The sequence below is a fragment of the Mesocricetus auratus genome, unplaced genomic scaffold (assembly GCF_017639785.1).
Source record: "Mesocricetus auratus isolate SY011 unplaced genomic scaffold, BCM_Maur_2.0 Super-Scaffold_100010, whole genome shotgun sequence".
In the NCBI taxonomy this organism is placed as follows: Eukaryota; Metazoa; Chordata; class Mammalia; order Rodentia; family Cricetidae; genus Mesocricetus; species Mesocricetus auratus.
The window spans coordinates 66173264-66197960 of NW_024429194.1; the positions used below are offsets into that span (position 1 = coordinate 66173264).

The 24697-nt window shown below is 46.8% G+C and overlaps 2 protein-coding genes and 1 pseudogene across 3 annotated transcripts in view; all 3 read left to right on the top strand.

The window, feature by feature from the left end:
* The first annotated feature begins 4205 nt into the window (after positions 1-4205).
* Positions 4206-4572, top strand: LOC101844721 (annotated as a pseudogene).
* Positions 4573-5865: 1293 nt separating this feature from the next.
* Bcdin3d (BCDIN3 domain containing RNA methyltransferase) lies at positions 5866-10616 on the top strand. The gene is made up of 2 exons (XM_013111034.3): positions 5866-6104; positions 9684-10616. Exons 1-2 carry the CDS (start codon positions 5877-5879, stop codon positions 10275-10277), a joined length of 822 nt encoding a protein of 273 aa, XP_012966488.1. The 5' UTR covers positions 5866-5876; the 3' UTR covers positions 10278-10616.
* Positions 10617-22047: 11431 nt separating this feature from the next.
* Nckap5l (NCK associated protein 5 like) overlaps positions 22048-24697 on the top strand; it is a 37494-nt gene continuing 34844 nt past the window's right edge. For both annotated transcript variants that reach the window (XM_013111346.3, XM_005067223.4), the window contains exon 1: positions 22048-22188. The gene's annotated coding sequence lies outside the window, so the exon portion shown is untranslated. The remainder of the gene's footprint in view (positions 22189-24697) is intronic.

Consider the following 24697-nt stretch of genomic DNA (forward strand, 5'->3'; position numbering starts at 1 on the left):
TAAACGCCATTCTCCTTGCAAGAATGAGCCGCTGTCTTTGTCTTCATTTACATCCTTAGCCCTTCGCCCAGATCATTTGAGAAGTGTTGTAGCCCCATAACCGAACCCGTGGCTACACAGGAGCTCACTATGTAGTCCTGGCTGGACTGGAACTCAGAGATCCTCCTCCCTCTGTCTCCCTAGTGCTGGGATTGAAGGGGTGCACCACCACATCAGACTGAGAGAATTCTATTTGTTTTTTAAGATTTATTTATTTATTATACATGTGATACTCTGCCTGCATGTACTCCTGCAGGCCAGAAGAGGGCACCAGATCTTATTACAGATGATTGTGAGCCACCATATGGTTGCTGGGAATTGAACTCAGGACCTTTGAAAGAGCAGCCAGTGCTCTTAACCTCTGAGCCATCTCTCCAGCCTTGAGAATTCTATTTTTAACTTTTTAAAAAAATTATATTTTTATTGTGTGTGTGTGTGTGTGTGTGTGTGTGTGTGTGTGTGTGTAAGTCAGAGGACAACTTGTGGCAGTTAGTTCTCAGTTCCCACACTACCCTGGGGTTCAGGGATCAAACCAAGGTCATTGGGCTTGGAGGCAAGCAACTTAACACCTGCTGGGTCATCTCGTTGACCCTATTTTTAACTTTTTGATGAGCCCCATACTGTTTTCCATCATGGTGGTACTAACTCATATTCCCACCAATAGTGTCAGAATGGTACCTCTTCATTTAAACGATACCCAGTACATGCCCTGTGAAGGGCAAACACAGGCTTCCTGTATAGCTAGTTGTTTGAGTTCAAGCTTCTGGGTCGTTATAACCTGAGAATTCTGCAAGAGTCTAGCAATAATCCAAAAGTCATTAGGTTTTGTAAGATTTCAAAAACTTAGCTATTTTATTGCAGTTGGTTAAGGCAACGTATTTCCCCTCACTCACATTTATTATCCCTGTGTTGCATGGCACAGTAGTGGCCATGAACATTCTCGGCATCCAGCGAAGGAAAGCTGAATTGGAAATGCCCTCCGTTTGAGGCTATTATTACAGCGTCTAGTCACAGACATAGTTACTCCTCACTGCACACATGGAGGAACATTTACATCTGTACTCATATCCACCCATCATGTGAATCACCTGGGGTTGTGGCCTGTTTGTGCACATCTGGGTCAGATCAGGGCATTAGACGTGTCCAACAGCATCTAGGACTGGAAATCTGTGGGAGTGGAGAAGAATCAAGGTTTCAATAAACACAAGGCCAGAATCTGGTCTGAGAAAAAATTTCCAATCATCAGCCATGCAAAATTATTAACAGAGAATTCCATTCCATACTGACATCAGTGAAAACAAGTTTATCCTGTTGGCAATATACTCAATAATACAGTGTGTGTGTGTGTGTGTGTGTGTGTGTGTGTGTGTGTGTGTGTGTATGTGTTGAGAACTGAACACCCAGGGCCTTGTGCTTGGCATGCTGGACAAGCATTTCACCACAGAGCTTTCTCCCCAGCCCTCATTTTTTTTTGTTTGTTTTTTTGTTTTTGTTTTTAGAGACAGAGTTTCTCTGTATTGTTTTGGAGGCTGTCCTGGAACTCACTCTGTAGACCAGAGCTGGACTCAAACTCACAGAGATCTGCCTGCAAACTCAGAGATCTGCCTGCCTCTGCCTCCTGGGGATTAATGGCATGCGCCACCAACGCCCGGCCCATTTTTTTTTTTTTGAGATAAGTTCTCCTTATATAGCTCAGGCTGACCTTCAATTTTTTTTTAAAGATTTATTGTGACATACAGTGTTCCACCTGCATGTGTGCTTGGAGGCCAGAAGAGGGCACCAGATCTCATTACAGATGGTTGAGAGCCACCATGTGGTTGTTGGGAATTGAACTCAGGACCTCTGGAGGAACAGTTAGTGCTCTTAACCTCTGAGCCATCTCTCCAGCCCCTGATCTTCAACTTTTAACCTTCCCTCTTCAGTCTCTGAGTTTACCACCACATCTAATTCATCCTTTTCCTTTTTAATGGAAATCATACAAAATATAATTTATCAAAATTCCTTTGTTAGGACTAGCAAGGGCTCAGTGAGTAAAGGAACTTTCGGACAAGTCTGGACAGAGAAAATCAATTCCAAGAAATTGTCCTCTAACCTCCACGTGTACACCATGACACGTGTGTGGTTTTTTAAATGTAATAAAAAAAATTAAGTGCTGACTAGACGTTGGTGGCACACGCATTTAATCCCCGGGAGGCAGAGGCAGGTGGATCCCTGTGAGTTCAAGGCCAGCCTGGTTTACAAAGCGAGTTCCAGGATAGCCTCCAAGACAATACAGAGAAACCCTGTCTCAAAAAAAAAAAAAAAAAGGACTGGATAGATAGCTAAATGGTTAAGAAAATATACTGTTCCTGCTGAACCCAAGCTCAGTTCCCAGTACCTATGTCAGGCAGCTCATAGCCAACTGTAACTCTGGCTCCATGAGATCCAGTATCCTATTCCTGCCTCCTCTGACACTACCCTTGTGTACACAAACTGTACCAACCCTGTATACACACACTTTAAAAATAAAAGCTTTTTTAATTGCAAAGAATCCCTGTGTTTAAATGTTTGATGATTTGGCACGAAATACTGTTCTCAGGGAAAACAAAAAGGTGTGTATCCGGGGGCTGCAGAGAGGGCTCAGCTCCTGCAGAGGACCTGGGTTCAGTTCCCAGCACCCCAGCAGGCAGCTCACAACTGTCTATAACTCCACGAATGTCATTCCAGGGCATCTAACACTGGCCTCCTCACACACTACATGCTGCACAGACATACATATAAGTATACAAAAATAATATCACAATAAAATATTTGTTTTTAAAAGAAGTTATGAGCTAAAAGAACATTCAGCTATACTTTTAGATTTATTTATTTTATATTTGTGTTTTGCCTGCACATATGTATGTGGTCTCTAGGCTTTCCTGGTACCTGTGGAGGTTGGAAGAAGTCACTGGATCCCAGTCATCGGGTCCTCTGGAACCGGATGGTAGTGAGCCACTATAAGGGTGCTGGGGATTGGGGCCAGGTCCTCTGCAAGGGCAAGGGCTCTTAACCGCTGAGCCTTCTCTCCAGCCCCAAACCCTTTCTTTTGTGAGACAGGGTCTCACATAGCCAGGCTGGCCTTGACTTCACTGTGCAGCCAAGGATAACCATGAATGTCTGGTCCTCCTGGGTTCTGAGATGGTAAGTGTGCACCTTCATGCTTGGTTTTATGAAGTGCTGGGGACTGAACCCACAAGTGAGCTGCATCTCCAGCCCTAAAAGAGGTTTCTTTTTGAGACAGAGTCTCTTGTAGCCCGGACTGGACTCAAGTTCACTATGTAGCCAAGGATGACCATGAACTTTTGATCCCTCTGCCCCTATTTCTAGGGTGCTAGGATTGCAAGAATTCCTAGTTTTTATGCTGAGCTGAGAATTGAATCCAGGACCTTGTTGTGCTAGGCAAACACTCTACCAACAGAGCTACATTCCTAGTTCTAGAAACCTTTAAAAACTCAAACATGAGGGGAAATTCTGACCCATTATGCTAAAAAGACTGATTTATCTTTCTAATCTCTTTGCTGTTTCTCAAACAATACTTACTGTCGAAAGAGGAATCAGGGCTGGGGTGCACTGGCAAAGCATAAGGGCCTGCATTTGGATCCCCAGCACCCAAGTGAAAGTCAGCTGTGGTGACACATGCTCATAGTCACACCACTGGGAGGTGGCAACAGAAGGATCCCCAGATTCCACTGGGTGTGGTGAAGGCAATTGCTGAGCTCCAGGGTTAGTAAGGAACTGTGGTTTGAATGAAAATGGCCCCACAGGCACAAAGGAACTGGAACTATTGGGAGGTGTGGCCTTGTTAGAGTGGGTGGGGCTTTGTTGGAGGAAGTGTGTCACTAGGGCGGACTTTGAGGTCTCAGAAGCTCGAGCCAGGCCCAGTGTGTCTCAGTCTCTTCTTGCTGTCTATGGATCAAGATGTAGACCTCTCAGCTCTTTCTCCAGCACCATGACTGCCTGCATGCAACCATGTCCCACCATGATGATAACAGACTAAACATCTGAACTGTATGCCCAATTAAATGGTTTCCTTTATAAGAGTTGCCATGGTCATGGTGTCTCTTCACAGCAATAGAAACCCTAACTAAGACAATGACTTAAAAAAAGAATAAAGTAGATGGCTCTTCTCGTGGCCTTAGAACAATATGGTGCTGCAGAAAGACAAGAAGCCTAAGAAATCAACTTTGAGGTTTCATGTAGACCTTACTCATCCATTAGAAGATGGAATTTTTGATTATGGAAATTTTGAACAGTTTCTAAGGGAGAAGGTTAAAGTCAATGGAAAAAACTGGAAATCTTGGGAGTGTTGTTCACACTGAACACTTGAATAAAATCACAGTTGTTTCTGAGAGACAGTTCTCTAAAAGGTATTTGAAATATCTTACCAGGAATTACCTTAAGAAGAAGAATCTCCAAGCTTGACTTTATGTGGGTACATCTGACAAGGAGACTTACAAACTTAGTTATTTCCAGATTAGTCAAGATCAATATGGGTCAGAGTCTGAGGACTAGTTGGCCTTTGTGTACAAAAAAGAAAGAAAGAAAGAAAGAAAGAAAGAAAGAAAGAAAGAAAGAAAGAAAGAAAGAAAACCTCAAAAAACCAAAATTGGACTTTGTCAGAAAAAAAAAAAGGTAGACGGGCTGTAGAGATGACCTAGGGCTCACTGCTTTTCCAGAGGACCCGGATTCTATTTCCAGCACCCATGCTGGGCAGTTCAGCGCTACCCATAACTCCAGCCCCACAGGCTATGGCACCACAAAGTCTAAGCAGCAAGTTCAAGTCGGAAGTGAGGATGGCCCAGCTAATCAGACAGAGTCAAGCAGTGGAGCTGGGTTCTGACCAGCCTGTCTTAAGAAGACTTTCTACTCTATTATGACAATGATTTGCTAAACTTATAAGAGACTGAAGCATGACATCTATAGAAGTGCCAAGAGGTGGTGCCTCACGCCTTTAATGCCAGCCCTGGGAAGGCAGAGGCAGGCGGATCTCTGTGAGTTTGACAAGAGCTAGGACAGCCTCCAAAGCCACAGAGAAACCCTGTCTCAAAAAAAAAAGTGCCAAGATGGTTCTAATAGGTCTCTAAGGACACCCCAATCCCTGCCCATGCATGTGTTTTCTTTTGGCTTTTCGAGGCAGGTTTTCTCTATATAAAAGCCCTGGTTATCCTGGAACTTGCTTCGTCTAACTTTATCTCATCACATCTCTTTCAATTTAACACCTTTCTCCGTTCCATCGATTGTCCCCAAATAGATACGGCGTGGTCACTGATGTGCGAGCATCTCTGCACCAGGGTTAATGTAAGTATAGGAGATTCGAGGCTGAAAAACGTCCATGTTGTAGTTTGGAGTGCCGTGGACAGTTATTATGTCTGCCTGTGCCGCAGGACAGACAGGGCCACCAGGTCTTCTGGCACTACAAGTGACCCATAACTTCCAGCTACCACTTACTAAACCAGGTTTAAGTTCCTGTGTCACAGTCTCATCCTATGATAGGACACACACACTCCCCATCCCACCCCAGACAACTAATGTCTGTCTTTTGGGTCTGTGCTTGAAACAAAAGGAAATAGGACTAACTTGACTTCCAAGACCCCAACAAACTCGTTTTGGTCAGTTGGCTGAGGCTGCAGCCTCAACTTGGGAAGCCCATTAAAAAGGAGGGGAATGAGTGATCCTGGCCTCCAGAAAGCCCGGGGGTCTTTCTCCCCCACCTAAGCGCACTAACCTGACCTCCCTCTAAGCGCACGCGCGCTGGCACTGCACTCGCCCTCACCCGCCGAGCTTCCGGTTCCGCCCGGACCCAGGGACCGAGGCAGATGGCGGCGACTGACAAGTTTGCAGCAGATGAGGCCGTGGAGACTGAGAATCCGGGAGCTCTGAAACCCGGGGCCGCCCCCTTCGGAAATTTCCCTCATTATTCTCGCTTCCACCCTCCCGAGCAAAGGCTCCGCCTTCTACCCCCGGAGCTTCTTCGACAGCTCTTCCCTCCCGAGGGTCCCGAGAGGAGACCGATCCTGGGGCTCGACGTGGGGTGTAACTCCGGGGTGAGTGATGCGGGAGGGATCGGAGCGCTGGGAGTCAAGCAGTTGTCGCCTCCACGTCCCCCGTGGTTCTTCTGGCCTGGGCGTGGCATCAAAGCTTGCCCAAAGTGGGCCTTTAAAGTATAGCGTTGACAGACACGTGCACTTCCCAGCCCTCCCTTCGGGCCCTTCCACCGAGTGAGGGATTTTGAGTAATCCACAAATTCATTCCAAATTCCCGCCGGACCGCGGGGGAGGAGGACCGTCTAATCTGGACTTCCGGCGTTTGCCTCCTCTCCTGCTTTGCTGGCCTCCTGGCTGGGGAACGAGGGCCCCCACATCTGGGAACATTGGTTCCTACAAGAGAAGAGGCAGGGTGACAGAATCATGTCTGAAACTTACAGATATACAGTGCAGGCCAGACCTGGAGCCAAGTACGTATTTACTTAAACTTGTGCTAACAGAGTACGGCAGTGAACAGCAGAGAGGATCAAGAAAGAAAATAGATCATTCTGCCAGAGGAGGGAGGCGGTAACCACCCTGCCCACCGCAAAGTGTTCTGAGGCGTGTAATGGTTATAGTCAAACCACATGCAAAATAAGGAAATGCCAATCTCACCTATTTGTAGCCCCTGGGTTGTTTGGGTTTTGTTTTATTTTGTTTTCTGTTTTTCGAGACAGGGTTTCTCTCTTGCTTTGGAACCTGCCCTGGCACTCACTCTGTAGACCAGGCTGGCCTTTAGAGATCCGCCTGCCTCTGTTTTCCCAGTGCTGGGATTAAAAGGCGTGCGCCACCACTATGATATCTTAATGGAGCAGGCAGTTTTACTCCAGGATTCCAAAGTTAGGACCGATCGATGCCCATCACTCCAGAGAGGGAGCTAGAGAGATGTGGAGATCTTTACTCTGATGATGGCACAAGTCAGGTTGCCCTCGGGTAATGCTAGCACTTGAACAACATGGTTGAGCGTTCCTGCAAGTTCAAAACTAGCTTGGGCTTTATAAGATCCGGTTTCCAAAAACTACAAAAAAGGAGACATTGGTAGGAAGACGTAGGGGCTCAGCTGAGCTTTGGATATAAAGCAGACCAGCTTTGTGTCCCTTGCAAACTTCACTGTCATGTGGGAAAACATAAACATTTCCTGAAAGGAACCCAGAAACCACCAAAGATTTTAAAGGACACAGTTGTAATTGACTAATGCAGTTGTTCCCAAATAGGAATTTTTGTTTTTTTAGCATTTGGGTCTTACTACATAGCCACACTGCCCTCCATATGTGTAGACCATGCTGGCCTCAAACACACAGGATCAGACAGGAGGAAGGAGGGAAATTTAGCTGTGTGGTGTGGGTTCTTGTGCCTTCAAGTGTGATTTACATTAGTATGACTTCACAGTTGATTAGAAATGCAGACCCTCAGCCTGTACCCTGAATCCACTTTGCTGACTCCCTGGATGACGTGTATACCATTAAGGGCAGAAGGGAGAGGTGCTGGAGATACTGCTCAGCTCTTCAGAGTGCGTGCTGCTCCTGCAGAGGACCCATCACTTCCCAGTGCCCTTGTTGGACAGCTCACAGCTACCTGTAACCCCAGTTCCAGGGCATCAGGTGATCTCCGGGCACCTGCACACATATGGCCTATGTAAGCACCAAGACACATGCATACGCATAATGTAACTTTTTTAAAAAGAGAAGTCTGGTGTGGAAAAAGAAAATGTAGCCTAAGTCTTACTATGTTATGGCCATGTGACTTCAGATAAGTAAATAACCTTGATCCGAAAATTTTTAAATAAAGTTTTTTGTCAATTCTATACCCACATAAAAGTACATCAAACATAAGTCTGTACTTTATGATTATAAGGCAGCACCTTTATGACCATTGTCACAGTAAAGAAAAGCATGGTCAGTACCCCAAACTTTCCTCATGTGCCGTTTCCTATTTAGCAAAGCTCTTCTTTACCCACAGGTATCAGCTGGCCTCGCTTTTGACTATGTCTTACTCCTTTTCTATCCCTAAATAACATAGTTTAGCTTTCTCACTTTGAGTTTTATATATATATATATATATATATATATATATATATATATATATATATATATATGTATATATATATATATATATATATAGGAAAACTTGAATGTCTGGTAAGGCAGTACATACCAGCTTTTGAGAGGCTGCAGTAGGAAAGTTAGAGACCAGCCTGGTCTGCATAGCGAGGCTTGGTTTTTTTTTGTTTTGTTTTGTTTTGTTTTGTTTTTTTTTAAAGGAACTTGCCATATATTTTAACTGTGACTTGATTTTCTAGTCTGTCATATTGAATTGAAAATTCAGCCAGTAGTGGAATTAAAAATATTCTATTTTGGCTGGGCGTTAGTGGCGTAAGCCTTTAATCCCAGCACTCAGGAGGCAGAGGCAGGCGGATCTCTGTGAGTTCGAGACCAGCCTGGTCTACCAAGCGAGTTCCAGGAAGGCTCCAAAACAATACAGAGAGAAACCCTGTCTCATAAAAACCAAAAAAAAAAAAAAAAAAAGAAAATATTCTATTTTGGTGCATTAAGCCAAGTTCCTCAACTTTACACTGTTACTAATGTTCCCTTTGGTTTTTCGAGACAAGATTTCTCTTTGTGCATCCCTGGCTGTCCTTGAATCCACGCTGTAGACCAGGCTGGACTCAGAGATCTGCCTGCCTCTGCCTCCTGGGTGCTGGGATTAAAGACGTGCGCCACCACTGGCTGGTATTCCGTCTTAATAACTGGTATTCTTACTTGCCGGTGCTGCTGTTGGTGAACATCTGAGTGGTTTCCACAGAGTGTGTTTTTCACCATGGGAGAATCTGTGTAAAACATGTTTGGATTAGTTGCAGTGGCTTCCTGACTGGTTAGAGAGGAATGAGATGGCTCCTCGTTTGCGAGTTAGAAGCCGCTAAGGTGGTAAGAATCGTGTCGGTGCACACAGCTGGAAAGATTGACAATGACTGGAGGTGGTGAAGGCTCAGACAGTAGGAGTGAGTGCTGTAGAGCTGAAGGCGGAGAGACAGATTTCTACGAGATGATGCTTGCTGACGTCACCACTGCCTGATAAGGGACACCACTCACACTTGTGAATTCCTTTCCCTTGGATATGAGACACCCAGAAAGAGACGATGAGTTTGTCAACATGTTGTTTAAGCTGGGAAACACTGCTGTGTGCTCTTTGCTGCCTTTGCCACATCATTTGGGCTATAATTTCCAACTGCACAACTCAGTCTATTGCCAGTGTGAGGCTACTAGGTGACCAGGCATGGTACATGCATGTAATCCAGCACTCACGAGGCACAGGCAGGAGAATCAGGTGCTGGAGTCTGTCCTCGGCTATCTAGTGAGTTTGAAGCCAGCATAAACCACTTAAGAGTAACTCAAAAAGTAAATAAATAATAATAAAAATTAGATATAAGGTATAGGGCAGGTGCATTAACAGCCTGCAGCCCCTGGAGGGCGCTAAGAGGCTGCTCGTAGAAAAACTGTAGCCTCTTTAGATTATTATGTTACCACTTCAGTCAGAGGTAAGTGACAGTCTCAAAAGATGAGGTTTCTTTCCCAGTGACAAGACTCTTTTGGATTCCTCTAGGACCTGAGTGTAGCTCTGTACAAACATTTCCTTTCCCTGCGTGATGGGGAGCCCTGCTCAGGTGCCTCCAGAGACCTCCGTCTCCTCTGCTGTGATATAGACCCAGTCCTTGTGGAGAGAGCTGAAAAAGAATGTCCCTTTCCCGATGCTTTGACCTTTATCACCCTGGACATCATGGATGAAAGGAACAGGAAGGTTCCCCTGCGTTCTTTCTTGAGCCAGTTTGGGCGTTCTGCGTTTGACATTGTGTTCTGCATGTCAGTAACCATGTGGATTCACCTGAACCATGGGGACCATGGTCTGTGGGAATTCCTGGCCCATCTCTCCTCTGTCTGCCACTACCTCCTTGTGGAGCCACAGCCCTGGAAGTGCTACCGGGCCGCCGCAAGGCGGCTCCGAAAGCTGGGACTCCATAATTTTGATCACTTCAGCTCTCTCACCATCCGCGGCGATATGACCAGCCAGATCGTGCGGATCCTGACGCAGGACCATGCGATGGAATTAGTGCACTGCTTTGGCAACACCAGTTGGGACCGAAGCCTTCTGCTTTTCAGAACAAAGCACACCACAGAGCCCCAGTCCCTGAATGACTGACAGAAGAGACAGAAAAGAGCAGACCAGAATTCTGAAGACAGGAGGAGGACAAGCAGGAAGACCAGCAAAGACATACTGCACCGAGAGTCATGTTCGAATCCTGGAGCGATTGGGCGGGCGGCCTCCAGACCTGGCAGGAGCTTTTGGCAAAGTGTCTGAAGCAAGCAACTGAAAGAATTAGTGTCTGTGTTCCTGTCGTTTGGATAGCTCTTAAGGGGAATGAATTCATAGAGCTGTGAGCTAGGCAGTCTGGACGAGATTGTGGTCCTGGGAAGTGAAACTTGATGGGGAAAAGTCCTGTTGTCCTATTGGTTTATTAAATAAAGCACTGTTGGCCAATAGGGAAGCAAGATAGGTGGGACTAAGAGTCAAGGAGGATTCTGGGAAACGGGTGCAGTGAGTCACATGATGTAGGAAGCAGAGAAGAGGTCCGGACCCCTTTCTCTGGTAAGAGAAGACCACATGGAAATACTCAGATTAGCAGTTATGGGTTAATAATTAAGTCAGAGCTAGCCGATAAGAAACCAAGCAAATGGCCAACAGCTTCATAATTAATATAGTGTTTCGTGTGTTATTTGGGGGCTGAGACAGGGCGGGACGCAGGCAGCTGGCAGGAAGACTACACATTACAGAAACTGCTTTTAGAAGTTGTTTTGTTTTCTGGAGATCAAACTTAGGGTCTTGTGTGTGCTAAGCAAATGGTCCACCACCCAGCTACATCTCCCGCTCTGAAGGGTTATTTATAAAAAATAAGACTGGGTTAATCTTAGATTGTGTCATCTCTCCTTTTTTTTAATCTATTTGTTTGATGTGTATTGGTGCTTTGTCTGCCCGTGTGTCTGTGTGAGGTGTCAGAGCTTGGGGTTACAGACAATTGTGGGCTGTCATGTTGGAAATTGAACCCAGGTCCTCTGGAAGAGCAGTCAGTGCTCTTAACTATTGAGCCATCTCTCCAGCCCCAGACTGTGTCATTTCTTTGAACTCCTTAAATCCAATCTGGTGTCTTCAGGCATTTTCTGGGCTTACTAGGCCTGACTTAAAGCAAAGCCTCACAGAGAAACTGCAGTGAGAGGTCCTGGACTGCCTACTGGAAGTGGCCAGTGAGGAGACATCTTATCTTCCTAGAGCAGGCCGAGCATTTTAAAAAATCCTTAGAGGTACTTAGAAGCTGGGTGTAGTGGCAGATGCTAACACTTGACACACAGGGCCAGGAAGATCAGGAGTTCAAGGCCAGCTTTAGCTGCATAGTGTGAAGCCAGCCTGGGCTGTAGGAGTTACTGTCTTTTTAAAAACAAACAAAATAAAACAAAATGACAACAACAGATGTTTAGGGCTTGGGGTAAAGCTCACTTGTAGAATGTTTACCAGGTACCTGTAGGGTTTGGTCCCTAGCCTTCTCCTCATCCTCCACAAAAATAAATATTTTTAATTGTGAGCCCTGGGGTAGGTGATGATTTATGGTTTGGTTCAGTGATACAGCTCTGCAATCTTCTTTTCCTTCCTCTCCTTTCTCTGTCTCTTATTTTCAAGGCTAGGGATCAAACACGACCTTGCACACACTGGCAAGACTCCATCGAAGCCTGGTTTTGTTTTGTTTTGTTTTTTGACACAAGGCATCTCTATGTAGTCTTGGCTGTCTTGGAGCTTGTGCTGATCAGGCTAGCCTTGAACTCACTGAGATCCTCCTTCCTCTGTCCCCTAAGAGCTGGAATTAAAGGCTTTTGTTGTCATGCCCAGCCTTATATTCTTTTTATTGTAGCAAAATGTACATAACAGCATTTGTCATGCTAGCCATATTTATTTATTTATTTTATGTATATTTTATTTGGTCTACATGTGTATCTGGGCACCATGTGTGTGCAGTGCCCAAAGACACCAGAAGAGGGCGCGAGATTCCCCCCTGGAACTGGAGTTAACAGATAGTATGTGGGTGCACAGACTCCTGAGGTCTCTGTAAGAGCAGCCAGTGCCGTTAACCGCTGAGCCACCCGTCCAGCCCCCGCCCCCCTCCTCCCATGCTGGCCATTTTTAAGTGGACAGTTCTGTGACATTAAGTACATTCAGTGAAGGTTCTGACACAAGTGAAAGAGATAACAATGACGGCTTAGGATTCCATCTAGCCTTCTGTGAATTTTTCCAGAAGAAAGGCCTTCCATTCCTGTTCCTTTTATTTTCTCACACCTCTAATAGCTCCTAACTATCCTGGCAGCTCTACCCCCAGGGCTCCAGGCTAATATTCTCCTGTTCTGTAATCATAATCCCCTGAAGGAGTTATTAGGCATCTCAAATTCGAAAGCTCCCCAAAGCAAACTAATCCGATTCCAAACTAATTCCATTGTGGCTTTCATTTATTGCACATGCTGGAGACTTCAGTTGGCACCACCTGTATACTCCCCATGCTGAAATAGTTTCGAAGTGCCTCAGATTCTGCCAACAGCATGTAAATTCCATTCACTGCTTCCATGTGGCAACACCTGCCTTCCGATGCGCGTCTTGTCTGCAGTCATAGTTTTGCCCGCACATCTGAAAATGCACTCTCCTTTTCCTGAGCCCAGATGAGAAGATATTTTCCAGAATAAAGTATTAAACAAAAACAAGGTGCCATTACTTTGTGATGACACTCTGTCAACAAGCTGCAGGCTACAATTGTGCTTCTTAGAACAAAGACTTGAAGGGAAAATGGCAGAAAATATGACTCTTGCTTGTTTTTCAGGAGAAGGAAGTGTTACAATGAGGAGCTCTGATTGAGAGCTGTGGAACATTTTAAATGTCAGAGACAGTAGGAATGGAAGAACAGGAACTGTGAGTGGTCACAGTTGGAGACTGTATATTCCTCCTCCACCCCCCTTTTTTTTTCTTTTGGTTTTTCAAGGCAAGGTTTCTTGCCTGGCAGTGGTGGTGCACACCTTTAATCCCAGCACTTGGGAGGCAGAGGCAGGAGGATCTCTGAGTTCAAGGCCTGCTTGGTCTGCAGACTGAATTCCAGGACAGGCTCCAAAAGCTACACAGAGAAACCCTGCCTCAAAAAAACTTTAAAAGGGGGGTGGTGGTGGTTCTATGTGTAGCTCTGACCCGGAATTTGCCCTGTAGACCAGGCTGGCTTTGAACTCCCAGAGATCCACCTGCCTCTGGAGTGCTGGGATCACCACCAACACCCGGCTTCTCTGTATACCTTTTGTTTGTTTGGTTGGTTTTTGTTTTTTGAGACAGGGTTTCTCTGTGTAGCTCTGGCTGTCCTGGAACTCACTCTGTAGACCAGGCTGACCTCTAACTCACAGAGATCCTCCTGCCTCTGCCTCCCGAGTGCTGGGTTTAAAGGTGTGAGCCACCATGCCCAGCTGTCAAACAACCTGACAGCAGAGAATGGCCTCAGTGACCAAGGATATGCAGAGGCATCACCTCCATGAACAGTGAGTGCTTTAGCCAAGAAAGCCTGTAAGTGTGAGGCTGACCTACTCGCTAGTGAGTTGCTACAGAATGAGTGGTCGCTTGATCAGTTAGGAGGAACCGCTGTACTTCATTACAACCTGTGTGGCAGCTAGAAGCAAATGTGTAATTAGTGCTCATAAAGATGAGGTCCTGGAACCAAGCAAATAATGACTGCTTAGCCGTCTATGAGGGCTGTGAAGACCATGAAAATACCTTTTCTCTGAGAAGAGATCATCTTCATATCAAAGCAGTGTGAGGAAGGCACCAGCACCAAGTAGGTTGAGCCTTTTTAGGCCTCAGAACAGCCGTAAATAGAGAATGAAGCTGGGGATGAATTAACATTTTTAAAGCACATGAGCTGGGAGCAGGGGCACTCCACCCATAACCTCTGCACTTGGGGGGCTGAGTTTGAGGACAGTGTGAACTATACAGTGGAGCTGCAGGCCAACCTGCACTTTGTGACAAGATCTTGTATCCAAAAATTTTAGGTGTGTAATCAATTATCTAGAAAATGTTTTCACTCACTTAGCAGGAGAGTGGGAACCACCATCCACCCCTTACACTGCCGCTTCCAGTTCTGGCATTTAAATACGTCTGGAGTTCATCTACATTTGGATCAGCCATATTCCAGATGCTCATGAGCAGCATGTGGCTAGTTCACTTAGTTTTGTGGCAAGTTAGGTTTCATGTCCTGATCCTTCCACCATGCTCCGAGCTGCTGTGAGACAGCCCTGGGAGCCGATTAAAGAGTTAGTTCAGTCTGGTTTTGTTGTTTTTTTGAGACAGGGTTTCTCTGTATAGCTTTTGGAGGCTGTCCTGGAACTAGACCACTTTGGTCTTGTTTTTAAAGATTTATTTATTTATCACATGCAGTGTTCTGCCTGCAGGCCAGAAGAGGGCACCAGATTGAATTATAGATGGTTGTGAGGCACCATGTGGTTGCTGGGAATTGAATTCAGGACCTCTGGAAGAGCAGTCAGTGCTCTTAACCTCTGAGCCATCTCTCCAGTGCTGACCAGGCTGGTCTTGAACGTACAGACATCTCCCTGCCTCTGCCTCCCGAGTGCTGGAGGTAGGTGCCACCAAGCCCGGCAGCAGCTGGTGTGACTGGAGCTTCAGGGAAGGAGTCGTCAGCTGCAGTGGGGACAGGAGACTCCAGGAGGGTGATGGGCAAGGAGCTGTCTCTGTGAGCCTGAAGAAAGGGACTTTGTGGCCAGAGAAGAACACAGGATGATCTGGTGACAGGCTGTTGTCAGAATAGAGCAATTGTAAATTTTGAAATACTTTCCACACATAACAAAACACTCAGAAGCCACATGCATTTGACTAAAAGGGGGGAAAAACAGTTTCATGAGAACCAACTAAGAAAATTACTTTTATTATATCTGACAAAGGACTAATCACAGAAATTTGTGAATCTCAGAAAATGACATTCACAGAAAAAAACTGACAGGCCAGACATGGTGGCACACGCCTTTAATTCCAGCACTGGGGAGGCAAAGACAGGCAGATCTGTGAGTTCCAAGCCAGCCTATTTTACATATCAGAGAGAGAGAGAGAGGAGGGAGAGAAAGGACATAATCACCTATTTTAAATACTTGGGGTATTGTTTGTTTTGAGACAAGGACTTATGGCTGGCCTTGAACTCATGGCAATCATCCTGCTTCAGTTTCCCAAATGCTGAGATTACAGTGTGAACTACCAAGCCAGAATGAAAACTTGCTTAATCTTGTTAATTTCATCCCAATAAAAACAATAGAGTTCATTTCTCTGGTTAGAACAATACTGATAGGCGTCCAGGTTTTGTTGTTGACTTAAGAGCACTGGCTGCTCTTCCAGAGGACCTGGGTTCAACTGCCAGCACCCACATGGCAGTTCATAACCGTCTGCCCCCCTCTAGCCCCGGGATCCGAGGCCCTCTTCTGACCTCCATGGGCACCAGGTATGTGTGTGGTTAAAAGCAAAACACTCATGTGTGTAAAACTAAGAAAATAGATTGTTTTGTGTACTGTTAGTTGGAATGTAAATTAGCATGGCTGTTATGGAAGACAATTGTCAATACTTATCAAAATGTATACTATACTTAGAAATTACATTGTAAAGAATATCCTGAGGGCCAGGCAGCACTCAGGAGGCAGAGGCAGGCAGATCTCTGAGTTCGAGACTAACTTGGTCTACAGAGTGAGTTCCAGGACAGCCTAAAGAGCTACACAGAGAAACCCTGTCTTAAAACCACCCCCAAAGACTATCCTGTGGATATACTCTCATAAGTATGCAAGGGTACATATGTAGTGTTAAAACATTATAATTACCTGACACAAGTGAATAATTAGAAGCAAACTATGGGATAGCCAAAAACTGCAATTGCAAAAAGAAAAAAACACATCTGGGAGATAGCTCAGTAAACTGCTTAGCTAGTGGTGATGCACATTTGTAATCCTAGTGTAGGGGAAGAAGACACAAGCATATCCCTGGGGTTCCACCCGGCCAGCCTAGCCCACTCGGCCAGCTCTGCTTAGATAGTGGGACCCCTGTCTTACAAAGCAAGGTGAGAGAGATGGCTCAGCTGTGCCACGGAAGCCCAACTACAAGTTCAGGCAATAGGACCACTTAACAAAAGTCATACGTGCTCCCACGACGTAGGCAGCAAGATGGAATGGGAGCCAGAGACAGGAATTAGCCAGAGACTCTTGGGTCAGCGAGCCTGTCCCTGCCTCTGCCTCCCCAGAACCAGGATTACAGGCACAAGTTGTCTCACACAGTCAACTGTTTATGTGGGTGCTGGAGATCCAAACTTAGATCCTCGTACTTGTACTGACAGAGATCTCCCCCAGCCCCTACATGCACTGTACAGGTGTGGTGTAAGTATGAGTCATACAGCGTGTGTGTGTGTGTGTGTGTGTGTGTGTGTGTGTGTGTGTGTGTGTGTGTGTGTGTGATGCTTATGGTGGACAAAGATTGACATCTTGACATCAGATGTCTTCCTAGATCACTCCATCTTATTTTTTGAAACAAAGTCTGTCATTGAACCCGGAACATATTAGTTGACCAGGCTGGCAGGTCTATGAGCTTCAGGGATCTCACTCTACATTGCTGCACCACCACACCATGCTTTTTTTTTTTTTTTTTTAAGATTTATTTATTATGAATACAACATCCTGCCTCCATGTATGCCTGCATGCCAGAAGAGGGCACCAGATCTCATTATGGATGATTGTGAGCCACCATGTGGTTGCTGGGAATTGAACTCAGGACCTCTGGAAGAGCAGTCAGTGCTCTTAACCTCTGAGCCATCTCTCCAGCCCCACACCATGCTTTTATACCAATGATCTTAACTGAGGTCCCCATGTGTGCATGGCAGGCACTTTACTGACTGCACCATCTCCCTGGCCCTGCATGCACACACTTTTAGAAGATTAAATTTAAATAATTTTCTAAATTAAGCAATGCCTTCCTAAAGCTGACTAAAACAACTCTTATGGATACCCTATTGCCTCATTCATGTTCATCTATATCTGCCTCGTGTTTTTTTTCTCTAACAGCACAGTCAAGATGCTTGGAAGATTTAAACACTTCCTGTCTCCATTACTATGTATGTCTTTCTCAACCATTCAAAATCTGGTTTTGCTGGTCTCCACTGATGTGTGGCTAAAGTCAACTTGAATGTCTGTCCTGACCCAACCTTTGCAGTACTGGAAATAAGTTGGTCCCTGGTCATCTGGCTTGGACTTTGGTGACATCCCTCTGATTTTCTTTCTCCTCTGGAGACCTCTGTCTAATGCTGGCTTCCCTGGGGTTCTGTTACAGCACCCCAGTTTTAATCACTCTTAGATTTCTTTAGTCCAAATCCTCTCTTGAGCTTCAAAATTACTTATCCAAAAGCCAACATATATTTATTTACTTATTTAATGTGTATGAAGGTGTTTTGTCTTCATGTATCTGTGTGAACTACATGCCTGCCTGGTACCTGCTGGGCCAGAAGAGGGTGTCAGATTCCCTGGAACTAGAGTTACAGATAGTTGGGGTGCTACTAGGAATCGAACCCAGGTTCTCTAGAAGAGCAGTCAGTGCTCTTAATCTCCGAACCATCTGTCCAGCCGTACCCCCAAGCTCTCCCCCCACCACACTGATATATATTACATAACTGAGTACCATAAAGCACATGTATTTTAACTGTACTCAAGCTCTCCCCCCACCACACTGATATATATATTACATAACTCTGAGTACCATAAAGCACATGTATTTTAACTGTACTCAAACTCTCCCCTCACCACACTGATATATATATTACATAACTCTGAGTACCATAAAGCACATGTACTTTAACTGTACTCAAGCTTTCATACTGTCCTTCCCCCATTCCTGCTAGTCTCGTCCCCAGTCTCTCGTCTGCTTTCATGCCACATATAGAAATGAGTTTTAGCATCCTAATCTTTTCAGATCATGGCACACATAGAAAATGATGGGATTCTCTATGTTAGATGATGCAATACAGCACAGACAAGATTGTCTCTGGGAACTTGTGTTGTCCTAAGGATTGGGATTCATATGCAGCATGTTTGTAGCTTCTCCTAAGGAACAGCAGCAGTTGGAAAGGAAGAGGATCTCTAGTCAGATGTCTTCTGGGCATTCAGTGTCAACCTGATTGGAAGTAAGCATGTCATCTCCTAAACCTCCTTTCTCCAGCATCTTTTGTTGTGGGAATTCACTCTGCAAATAGATGTGGGGTACCGGCCTTAGGGCAGAGCTTCTTGTCTGCCTTATACAGCCCTGGCTGTCCTGAAACTTCATATGTGGACCAACCTGGTCTTGAACTCCCAGAGGTCCATGTGCCTCTGCTTCCTGAGAGGTGGGATAAAGGTGTGCAGAACCAGGCCTAGCCTGCTCCGTTTTCTCTAAATCATCTTGTACCCATCACTTCTCAGTTTTCTCCTCAGTTGTTATAAATATTTTCTGTCTGGTGGCCCTGACTTCAGTCTTACCTCTGTTCACATTGTGGCCTTAGTACTCTTTCCAAAATACAAATCTGAAGCCAGGTTTGGTGGCACACCTCTGATCCCAGCACTTGGGAGGCAGAAACAGGCAGATCTCTGAGTTCCAGGTCAGCCTGTTCTACACAGGAGGTTCCAGGCAAGCCAAGGCTGCACAGTGAGACCCTTTCTTAAAAAAAAAAAAAAAAAGGAAAAAGGAAACACAAAATACAAATCCCTTCAGCTCTATCCCAACCCTCAACCCTCACTTAATGCCATGTAAAGGCTCAACTTTGCCCTTAGGACTAAGTATAGTTTTCACATTGCTTTCTTTTCCAGAGTCATCCCTACTACTTAGGAAATCATCCCTAATACTATGTGCACAGTGCCTAGCATAGAATAAAGACTCAGCAAAAATTTGGAATACTGAACCCAGGACCTCACACACACTAGGCAGGTACTCTACCACTGAGCTACATCCCTAGGCTTTTATTTACTTTTTGAGATGGGGGTCTCATTTAGTTGCCTAAACTGGCCTTTGAAATCACTCTGTAGCCCAGAGAGGCCTTGAACTTGTGGTCTTCCCAAGTAGCTAGGACTACAGGCCTGGACCACTGGGTCCAACTCATAACAGAAGTTCAAGGATGTGAGCAGACCCATCATATCTTGCAGGTAAGAGATTTCAAAGTGTATTGGCAATGACTTACTCCTATTGAGAAAATGAACTGAACCCTAGCCAGCTCCTTCCTCTTACTTGGCAGTAGTAGTAACATCTAGATTGTGTCTTGGAATTGATCCAACTTGAAGAATAAGCAGGTAAGGGTATTCTGAGAAGTCAATTAGCAACCTGACCACAATTAATGCCCAGAGTCCTAAATCTGGGTCATCTTATCAACTGGTACAACAACAGTAAACAGTAAAGTGATTATGATGTCAACCCCTAAAAAGTGAAGATGCCCAACACTGAATGGCTGACCACACAGTACTACAGCCGAGAATATGGGAAGATGGCTCAGTGCTTATGAGTACTTGTTCTTGTAGAGGACCTGGGTTAAGTCTCAGTTAAGTCTGGGGGATTTGATGTCCTCCCCCTGACTTCTGTGGGCAGTAAGCACCCAATTGGTGCACAGATATATATGCAGGCAAAACACCCATGCACAAAAAATAACTTTTTAAAAAAACAGTGAGAGTATCCAATCCAAATGCTGGTGTGAGTAGTGAGGGTGTGGCTCTCCGAGGCCGTCATTACTATATACATAGTTATGCCACACCATCACACGGGTTTGTAAACAGCCTGCAGTGTCAGACACCCCAGAAGCCTAGCTTGTCTTATTACAAACAAGGAAAGGACGTGATTAGTGATGTATAATAAGAATGGAGAATCAACCTTGGGAATTCAAAGTTTTAATCAAGTGATTAATAAAACTGAATCAAAAGAAAATAGCCATGGAACACTGCTACAGTTTCACATCTTGTCTCTAAGAATGAAGGTCTGTGAAGCATAAAGTCTGCCAAATCCGATAGCCAAAATATCAAGTGTGTAAGAGTCTGTTAGGAGGGCAAGGACATGCAAATGTTCTGCCTGTGTTTATTAAATAAGGGTAAACATGTTAATAAAAATCTAGATATTGTTTGCTTCCAAAAATTCAGTTACTCGCAAACATTCAAAAATAGTTAGAAATGACTGGCAGGCTTAAGACTTCCATCCCAAGGCACAGGAATACAACAGATACAGCATTCCTATTGGACTTTCGAGCCCTTTGAGGAAAGAACTGTGTCTAATTTTTGTTATACTCCCAGGATCAACCCATTAATCCCTATTCGTTAGATATTAGATGATTGGGCAAAGATTAATCAGTCCTGTAGTGTTCCACAGATGCCATAATTGACCTTGAAGAAATAAGGTGAAAAGGGAAACCGTGGATTTGGTTCCATGATGCAGTGCTTGCTTGACGTGTGTAAAGATCTGGGCATGGTGGCACACCTGCAACCCAAAGACTGAGACAGGAGGATGGAGAGTTTGAAGTCAGCCTGAATTACAAGAGACCCTTGTTTGTTTGTTTTTTGTTGTTTTTAAATCCAAAACGACTCCTTTATCCACATGTTCATTCTGCTTTCCACACAAAACTTCTTGAGTTAACTTTCCCCACTTCCTACCCATTCATTTGCTATCCCATGCAGGTAATTAGTGCTTTACCACTTTCTTGTCCTGCTTAGATCTTACACAAGTTCTCCATTTCAAAATCCCACTTTAAGTAAGATGCCTTCTTCAGAGAGAAACTGTTAAATTAATCCCAGCCAACCTGACAACCCTATGTTCCCTTAGACAATTTCACTTTAAGGCTCATCCTGCATACTTACAACAGAAGCAATTTTAATAAAAATATACATTGTGTCCAACGTGTGATACAGTTGAAAACGTGCACAGCCAGGCCAGTTCGGTGCAGGCTGTGAAGGTTATAAAGATCCAGGGACCAAAATGGAGGCAGAAGCTGTAGAATCACAGCAAGTTTGAGGTCAGTCTGGCCTATATTGTGAGTTCTTGGTTAGCCAGGGTTATACAGAGACCCTGTTTTAGCAAGCCGGTAGCAACAAATAGACCAGGTACTGAGTTCTTAGGATGCAAGAGTCTGAGTGAGCGAATTAGCTTGTTTCCTGTATGCCAGTGGTTTGAACTGCACTTTTCTTTTCCCCGATAGGAAGTGGCTAAATACCAAGGCAGTGTCCTTTTTCTGCACTTAGAGATCTGCCTACTCTGCTTCCCGAGTGCAGGGATTAAAAGCCTGAGCAATCACGACCGTGTCTGCTTTGCCTCTTAAACATACACTGCTTTCTACAAACAGTGCCTGTTCCTCCCCTAATTTCCAGATATCTGCAGAGACCCCGACTTAGAGAAGGAAGAGAGAGAGACGGGAGCATCTAAGGCCAAGGAGACACTCGGGCCTCTTCCCATAGATTTACACACCACACGTAAGCAGGAAGGCAAATTACAAACACGCTCTCAACCACACACACGTGCACGCCCAGACCCACAGACGCAGACGCGCATGCCCGTGGGCCCGCGGGAACCTACTTAGTTCTCTCCGTTCTAAACGTCCCCATCCCATTCCCACTCCGCCCGGCCCGGCATCCCCAACCCCGGGCACTGGGAAGAAGGTTTTGCCGGTCAGCTCCGGACAGGCGAAGAGGTTCTCTCCGTCGAGGGGGAGGGGAAAGGCCCTACCCACCCGAGCTGGCGGGCAGGCGGAAGCGGCGCGCGCCGACCGGGCAGACTTAGCTCTCGTCCTGGGAACATCTGGCCAGTGCTGGGCGGGGCGCGCGCCCAGGGCGAGCGTGGATTGGCTGCGCGGGAGGAGAGAGGCAGGGTCTCGGCGAGGGGCGGGGCTCCTTGGCCCCTTTAAAGCCTTGACATCAAGAGGCGGCTTCGGTACCCCTCTTTTTCTGCCCCCCCCCAAGATGCGGCCATGGACCCGGCGGACCAGGCCTGCCGAGCTCTGCACCTGATCTCGGTGAGTCCAGGCCTGATTGGCATTTAACGGCTTTGAGGTGGGGGGCCGTGCGCCCTGGGCGGGGGCCGGGTAGTGTGGAGTGAAAGGCTCTGGTGGCAGCCTTAGGACTTGAAGGGGCAGCGAGGCTTCCGGCCCGTACCTCGTCACCTGCCAGTCCCTCCCGCCGCACTCTCCCAGGAGGGGTCCTGTTGTGACTTTGCCCACCCCCACCCCACCCCCTCTCGCCCCTAGCGCCATCCTCGCGCACACTCGGTGGCCCCGGAAGGGAAACTTTCGGGAGTGGGGGATGTTCCGGTGGCGGGTCTCCCTCCCTCTTTGAAAGCACTGACCTTGCCCTCACCGCATCCCACCCTACCCGTATCCCACGGTCCCGGTACTGTGTTAGCGGTGCTGGGTTGCCGGGGGTGGGGGTGGGGGCTCTCCCCAAAGCGCAGGCGCAGACTGGAGCCTGGAGCACCCCTTCGTACTCCTTCCAGTCCCTGTGGCCCGGGGCTGTAGGGCGTGGGGGAGGCGGGGAAAGGCGGAGTGACCCGGTCTTGGGAACAACCCCACTGAGGCTCTTGAGGGGCTGTGGGAAGGAAGGAACCCGACAAGCTGCATGCTGAATAGAGGAGGCCGAGGGGGCCAAGGGCTGGGCAGCCCCGACAGAAAAGGCTTTCTGGGTTTGGCCCGGGGTGCTAAAAGAAATGCAGAGAATGTATCTGCGCCCGATATTGCCTTGGTTTAGCAGGCCCGGGAAAGCGGCTGTTGGAACCCCAATTCTCTCTCTCTTTCTTCACATCCTGGGCGGAAGGCCCCTCTTGTCTCTCTAGCCTTGGCACTGTCCCAAGGCGCAGAAGGCCTTCACCTCCCCATAGGTTTGGCTTTTCAGAGGGCTCAGCCAAACCCACCCAGCCTGCCCAGCAGCTGCTTTTTAACGGCCGCTTCCCCGGAGCCAGAGGTCTCAGGCTTGAGGGCTTCCTTAGCGTTAAAGGCAATCTGTTAGTTCCCCTCTACGAACTCTCTCTTCCCTTCTCCAGCGGGTCCTCCTGCTTAAACACAATTGTCAGCCAGAGGAAGTGGCTGGAGACAGAGGCCGGGGACCAGAACTGGCCTGAGGAACCGTGGAGAAAGAATCCTAACTATTGTGTGCCCGATCCTTTGAGGGGAAGTGAACGTTGCACAATTGCTTTGTTGTAGAGCCTCTTTTATCTTACAGAAACCCCCTCCAATCTGGCCTGAAAGCCTGGCTCTCAGATTTTTGAACCCCAGCCCCAGTGTGAGATGAGTAGGGTTTCTTGCTCCAGAGAAACCACGAGCATTTTTGTTTAGAGAGGCATTCCCACAGAGATCGTTGGGTTTTGCTTCCAGTGTCTGTCTGTGTTCCATGTTTAAGGTGTCTTTGGCTTTATAGGATCTTCCTCCAGCTCCAGCCTTTGAGAGAGTAAAAGCCTAGACAGGGACGCTGCTGCTCCGGGCTGCAGGGAAGGAGGTGGGGAAGGTTCGTGTGAGGGCCCAGGGTCAGGCGCTTTGGGCCCTGCGCTCCAGCCTGTTCTGACCTTGAGCAAGATAGTTTGCTTCTACGGGGCTCAATCCTCTTCTTCAAAGCTCATCAGTAAAACCGGAATGATGTAAAAATTCCTCCCACTGGTGGGTGACTGGAGAGGGGAGAGAGGTCCTCCAGCAGGCTGGCTCCATTGAGAGAGCTTAAAACGCTGGGCCGCAGTTTGTCAGGGTTAGACTTTTGGATTGAGAGAATAACTCCCTTCAGCCTGTGAATAGTCCTCTTCTGCTCACCCTGGTGCCTTGGGATAGGAACTCCTGCTGGCTCAGGTCCGGCCCACCCATCAAGGTGAGACATCATGACTGGGCCAGTCTTTTGAGTTGGATCTTTGGGGAGGGGTTGAGAGAAGGGGAGGCAGCCAAGGGCCAGCGGGGTAGGCAGATTCCCAGGAGACAGTTTGCATCTCAGCTGTTGGGACTTGTTTTAGGATCTGAGCCAGAGAGCCTGCACATTCATCCAGCCTCTTGTGGGAAGAGGGCAAGGAGGGCCCCACTGCTGTTGCCCATCCTACCTTCTGGCTCTACACATGCACCTCTGTGTTCACCCAGCTCCCAGGCAGCAAGCAGACGCGGCCACAGCCCTGTCTTTCCCAGCCCCCTTGCTTCTTTGAGGTAGGGCCCTTTCAGGTCCAGGTTAGGACTTGCTTTCCAGCCCCAGAGCCAGAAGGCTTCATGTTTCTTTCATCCTGAGTCTCCCAGGTGAAGGGGAGTATTGTCAGAGACTGTGGTGGTTAGAGAGGTCCTGGGGTGTGAGGCACATTCTCCTGGGTTGTCTTTTCTGTTGGCTGCCCTTGACCTGGGGAGCCCTCGAGGCTTAGCCCCACTACCCTGTGAGTAAGCCTCTGCAGAAGGCTTGTAGGTTAAACCCCAAGAAACCCCCCTCACCATTGTGAAGCCCTCATAATGGCTAATGGAAACTCCCAGGGAGGTCAGTTTCCCAGAAAGCAGTTAGTGGTGGAGTTCCTAT